At 37.5% G+C, this 6,738-nt stretch overlaps 1 protein-coding gene across 10 annotated transcripts in view; it reads left to right on the forward strand.

Moving 5' to 3' along the window:
* LOC145346508 (protein MTSS 1-like) overlaps positions 1-3,438 on the forward strand; it is a 168,130-nt gene extending 164,692 nt beyond the window's left edge. For all 10 annotated transcript variants that reach the window (XM_080193855.1, XM_080193856.1, XM_080193862.1 and 7 more), the window contains one exon: positions 37-3,438. In XM_080193855.1, the coding sequence (XP_080049981.1) occupies positions 37-764 (728 nt within the window). In that variant the 3' untranslated portion in view covers positions 765-3,438. The remainder of the gene's footprint in view (positions 1-36) is intronic.
* Positions 3,439-6,738: the final 3,300 nt, after the last annotated feature.

Here is a 6,738-nt window from a genome sequence, read left to right on the forward strand (position 1 = left end):
CAAAAATCAAGCTTTTCAAAAAAATGTTCTATTCAGTTTCAGATTATGATTATTTCTCGGTTAGTGGTGATCAAGATATTGAACAAACAGAGTTTGACAAGTCCTCCACTATTCCACGAAATAGTGATTTAAGCCAGTCCTATCGTCGAATGTTCCAGGCGAAACGTCCTGCATCCACAGCAGGCTTGCCGACAAACAGCGGACCGGTGATGATGACACCAGGTGTGGCTACAATCAGGCGGACGCCTTCCACCAAACCATCAGTCCGAAGAGGAACTATAGGAGGAGGCCCAATACCAATTAAGACTCCGGTGATTCCTGTTAAAACGCCAACTGTGCCTGACATGAGCAGTTTGCAGCCTGGGCCAGAGGAATGTCCGGAGCAGGGTTCTGAAGCTTCTGAAAGCTCACCGATCTCTCCAAAGAGAGGCAGTATATCATCAGTTCCTTGCACACAGGCACCCAGTGTCCCACCGGTGCCATCCCAATCTGTCAGCCCTGCAGACGAAGAGAGGAAGTCTGTGACAAGCCAACAGATGCTGACAGAAGTTGGAGCATCCGGCTTGGATAGTGCACCTGTGTCCGGGGATCAGTCTTGTACCAGTACAGCTTTGACCCTGCAGGAGTTAGATACGGCAGGTGAGCATTCCACAGCCAATACTGCAGACCCCCCTCAAGGTGAAGATATGCTGAATGCAATCCGGCGTGGGGTGAAACTGAGAAAAACAACAACTAATGACCGCTCGGCTCCAAGGTTTTCATAAATGTATAAATTATATGGTAGAGATGACAGTAGAGGTTTCTGTGACTCTGAGAAATCTATTCTGTTGTAATCTCAATACATACCATCATGTATTTTATTTGAGAAGCTCATGGGAGAGGAAACTGGTGGAATAAGGAGAAAAGGCAGTAAGGGGGGGGGAATAGTTGGGGTGGGGAATCTTTACGAGATGCATCACCGTTTGGATTTTATGGTCTGTAAATATGAAAATTGTTTTTTGTTGTAGCTGCTTTTTAGTTTACCTGTTGCTTTTTTTCCCTCCCTTCTGCCAAACCAGAAGGTGCCAAATCATATCTGACATGCTATGGATTTCATTGTAATTTGACAGAGCACAACATGGTAAAGATTTTTTAAATTCTAGAATGAATAATTTCATTTAAAATACTATCATGTATGGTGTTCATCAACTGAAATCTGATGAAGAGTGCACTGAATTAATGGTGCATGAAGAAGAATGAAAGTTTTAATTTATTGGATTTTATCCATGTTAGATTTATTTCTATAGGATGGAGCGATAAGCAGCATCACTCAGTATTAACCATAGTTACTGTCTGAACAGTAATTTGGTGGAATTATAACAGACTACCAGCTAACATAATTTAAGCAATACAGTGCAAATAAGGCAAAATGAATCAGCGCGAATTTAATGTTTAGTCATAAATTAGTGCCATGACAGTAACAGTCCTTACAAAATGGATGTTTATACACTGATAGTTAAGCATACTGTAGTTTTCTAGTGCTTAATGTTGATCCTATTGAAATGAGCCATGTCCAGTTACACAATTTGTAATTTCATGTTATTTAGACATTGTTTTCTGTTAAATTTAATTGTCCATAGAAATGGGCTTGTTTGTAGGCAAGTGACCAGGTGTTATTTCTTTGTACCCACAGCAGTTCATATGCTTTCTTCACCCTTTCTTTCCCCCTCTATTTTTCTAATTTTAAATACAACTTTTAGGCTAACGCAGTGGAAAGTATGTGAAATAAAATACTAACACACCTTTTAAAAACTCAAAGGTAGCAGGGAGTTCTCTAGATAACAATGCCTTTTTCTCAAATTTTCTTCTTTTTAAAAAAAAGAAATAGATTAACCCAGCAGGCTGGGGTAAGTAAAAACCCATATAGAACAACTTTAAGAAAAGTAAGCAAAATCTTCATGCTATGACAGAGCAGTAGCCATAGAATTACAGCTCAGGTCTTATCCCTTGTGCAAATATACGCTGTTTAAAAAATATTTTCAGGGGCTTGTTTGTTATATATTGCAGCTCTTGATTCATATCAAACTTGTAATTGAATATAGAAAATCACAGAACAAAAGTGTACGAATATTGTGCACAGTTGCCCCCTCCTGTATGCATGATTAATTCTTCATTATATATTTAGCATTTCTGGTAAACTTGAGTCCTAATCTTTATGTCAGCTTTGTATTTTATTCATCATTCGAACTAATAATGGCTGGTATAAGTCCTGCAGTTTTCAGTGAATATGTAATGTTACCTTCAACTGTTTTCTCTCTCTATTCCCAATGTCTTTAAGGTGTCAGCACAAGTTGATAGTAGGTCTGTTAACTGTTTTGGAATAAATACTGTTTACTTCTCTAAGTGTTAGCCACTTAAAGCATTTAAATGCAAATGTTTTTAACTCCCAGACCTGCAGGTATTTTTGCATAATCTTTTAACTCTTAAGGAGTCACAGACAACAGGAAATGAAATAATTTCCATCAAACACTGAGAATACAAGGACTTCTTAGAAGTTCAAAACATAAAGGTGATAAGCTATTTTTGATTTTTGTAAGAGAACTTGGGCAAACCAACAATCGGAAGTTTCATAGTTGCAACATGTTTAATAAACAAGCCCCTGGCTAGAAAATAGCATTATCTTTGTAGTGTGTGTGGTGATTCTGATACTAAAACAAAACCGATGATACAGGAGTAGTTGATACACGGTAGTAACTCCAGCTGATGCAGATTGCAGATGATGCTAATAGGCAATGAATACTTAATAGCTCTTAAAGATAAAATCATAGAGACACAATTGTAACTGTTCAGTTCTATAAAAACGTAGGAAAACTTTTAAATAAGTCGTAGTATGTCGAAGTAGATTCTGACATTCATCACATATCTTGCATCTTTTCATGAAGTTAAATATTAAATAATGTTGCCAAAATTTTAATAATGTGTAAACTTACAAGAATTGTTTTTGAAATAGTAAAAATTTGATGTGTTTTGCATATTGTAAAAGCAGGCTATCACACTGAAGCTAGAATTGTTTCTAATGGTAAATTATTGTGGTTTGTTTCTGGTTTGTATTGAGAGTTGACCTCTCCATGTGCAGTTTCTTTTGTTTGACAGGTATAAATATAACAGTCTATAATTTTTGTGTCACCCTTTCTCCTGTGTAATGATTGCTTCAGCCCACATTAAAGAAACATTTAAAAAAGTCTGTTTTCATTTTGTAATCAACTATTAGCGTTCCTAATTTAAATGATCTAAGTTGTACTGAAGTTGAAAAGTAATTTGCTTTCATAGTTATTTTCTGGTGTCAGAATTTGCATGTAGTTTGCATTAGGTTTTGGCAACCAAGGCATTGCCAGAATAAATGGGGGGTAATATTCCTTGCAGGTCTTCTGTATTTACATGATTAAATTTGATGGCACAAACAGCAGCTTGTTTCTCAATTTTTTTAATGTATTCTTTCATGGATGATGGGTGTCACTATCGAGGCCAACATTTGTTGCGCCTCCTTAATTGCCCTTGGGAAGGCATTGGTGAGCTGCATTCTTCAACCACTGTAACCCATGTGGTGTGGATACACACACACACTGCTGTTAGGAAGGGCATTCCAGGATTTTGACCCAGCAACAATTAAGAATTGGTGATGTAGTTGTAAGTCAAGATGGTAAGTGACTTGGAGGGGAACTTGTTCCCATGTATCTGCTGCCTTTGTCTTTCTAAATGGTAGTGAGTTTGGAAGGTGCTGTGGAAGGAGCTTTGCTGCAGTGCATCTCATAACAGTGAAGCCCCATCAATTGCAGACACACCACTGAATTTTAGCATGCTAGGCAGCCATGTCTGATACGTTAAATAATTTTGTCTTTTGCTTCTTGCCAGTGTCAAATGTAGAAATATTTTTCACCACCAGTAATAGGATGGGCTAATTTTTTTAAAAAACAGCACTTTTTTGCAGCATTATCTGTATTGGATGATGCAAGATGAATCCAGCTGAGATGAAAAGTGATTGTTTGTTATAGGAGGCCCAGCCTTCACTATGTAATTGAACCGAGAATGAACAAAGGAATACAGATTTGGTATGACCTGAGATTCCAGCAACCGCAGTAATTTGCTTTTATTTTGACACTAAGTAGTCTAGTGTTCTCATTTCTGATTTATCCACATTGAGGTAACACAGCACTAAATGTTGAGATTCAGAAAAATCAAACTAGTTCCTGTAGGAAGAAATAAAAGAGATCTGAGTGTTTTATTGGCAGGACCTCTAAAGCTCCTGGGTTACAGACAGCCTATGTGTCGTAGTTTTTACAGCTCAACAGTATATTTAGAATGTTGCTGAAGCTTTTGCATTTGGGCAATACGTTATTTCATGGGATGTGAGTATCACTGGCAAGACCATCATATTGCCCAGTCTTAATTACACTTGGACCGAATGACCTCTGCAAAAACCAAACACATTACTCTAGATCTGAAATGCCATCTAAGTTTGGAAGATTTCCTTCCCCAAACTGAACGAGGTGGGTTTTGGTGTAACACCATTCCTAAGCTTAGCTTTATATTCCAGATTTATGAATTGAATTTAAATTCCACCAGCCACCTTGGTAGGATTTGAACCCATGCATTAGTCTGGGCCTTTGATTGCTAATGCAGTGACATTACCATATCACCAAACTCTGAAGATCTTCTGTGGGATGATTGGTACCATGGAAGTGCTGTTTCACTGAGTGCAAGGAGAGCTGTTCAGAGCACCTATGCCACAAGATGGCAATATTGCATACCTGGCAGAAGATCAGACATATTGAACCTCGACAATAACCTGCAAGGCCAGGAGGATGTGCAGAAATTACAGTCCCATGAGGAGCACGATGAGGTAAGTGTAGTCAACAGTGCCAGGTGGTCAATTGACAGATTACACCACAACATGGGAAGAGCTGACTAATCAACTTTTATTCCAATCTGTTCTGCCAATCACTTAAATCATAACAGATCTATATCGACTTCAGCTACCAGTGGTTTCATATCCTTAATGACATATCTTAAAAAAAACTTCTCGCTTTTTAAACGTTCAGTTAACTTCGGCTGGACATATTTTTGTAGGAGAGTGTTCCAAATTTCCATGACTGCCTGAAGAGTCCTTATCACCCAGCTCTACTTCTAGGACTTGTACCCCCTTGTTTCTAGACCCTTCAACCAGAGGACATAATTGTCAATCTACCTATTGACACCATTAGGTCACCCCTTAACCATAGCATCATAGACTGTATGGCATGGAGACAATCTCTTTGGTCCAAAGTGGTCCATGCCAACTAGAAAGCCTATCTAAACTAATCCCATTTGGCCCATATCTCTCTCAGCTACAGCTAGTAACTTTAAAACAAATTATTACAATTATTTTTTGGATGGTGAGGTATTACCCATTTTATGTACAAACGGGAACAAAGTCAAAATCCGAAAATATATTGATAATCCCAATGAGTCACATTCAAAAGACTGCAGACAGCTTAGCGCTACAAGTAATAGACTAGGCAGAGATAAAGTAAATGGGTATATAATGCGAGCTTACTGAAGGGTGCAAACAAAGACTAGGTATTCAAGTGTATAATTTTGTGGAAATGCAACTGCAAATAAATTAAATTATAAAAGGTCCTTAAATGCATTTTGAGTACAAAGGTAACATTTAAAAAAGCAAAATATTGGTTAAATACAACAGGTCTGGCAGTATCAGAGAAAGTGTTAATGTTTCAAATCCCAATGACTGTTCTACAAAAAATGGTATTTATAATGCAATACATATAGTCATAACAAAGAACAACACAGCACGGGAAACAAGCCCTTTGGCCCAACAAGCCCACGCCACCATCTTAAAGCATTTTCCTACACCTACCTTGACCCGTGTGTATGCGTATGGTACCCCCATTGGAAACCAGGTTCAGGGGAGAATAATTTAGGGACAATTTGTTACACCAATCAGCCTAAGAGCACATCTTTCCCATTATATACAATCCCATTATATATTTAAAAGAACTGTTAAGCCATAGGGAAAGGAAACTACTTGCCAGGAGAGCTGTAAAATATTGGAAATACACCCACAGGATCAGTAAAATCTTTAAAATAAATCTCCTTGTAACTTTAAAAAGCTTGACTCCCTTCCAATGGCAATGTGAGGCCCATAATTGGATGAGGTCAAATGAGATTTATAAATGTTTAGCATAACTTGTTTTTCTATTGATTCTATTTGATAGCTCAGCATCCCATGTTTTTTAGGGAATTTTTCAACATGTCCTGTCATCTTCAAACATTCATGCACAGAAACCATCCACATCTCGGTTTCTGCAATCAATTTGAAATTATACACATAATGGAATGACATGCCACTATAGTGAGAAAATTATGTGATTATTTAAAGTAAATATGTAGAACTGTGGTGAAAGTAGTTGTCATTACGCTGGTAGAGCCAGCATCCACAATGGGCTAAATAATACAACTGTGCTATTGATATTTGTGGTTTCTGCAAAAACGAGAACAACTCTCATCCCAGATTATGTGGAAAAATGATGCCTTTAAGTAGTGTAATCAGAATGCAGTAGTCCATGATATATTCAAATATTCATGGAATATAACAGCTGTGAAAGGAAAATCTATTCCATTAAATTATGAGTTGTACTTCTGGGTTTATAAAAATATAGTTTCATATCTAAATGCCTCCTATGGATAGTAAGTGCATTACAT

Source organism: Carcharhinus amblyrhynchos, chromosome 8 (genome assembly GCF_965287045.1).
Source record: "Carcharhinus amblyrhynchos chromosome 8, sCarAmb.v2.hapA, whole genome shotgun sequence".
NCBI classification, from domain to species: domain Eukaryota; kingdom Metazoa; phylum Chordata; class Chondrichthyes; order Carcharhiniformes; family Carcharhinidae; genus Carcharhinus; species Carcharhinus amblyrhynchos.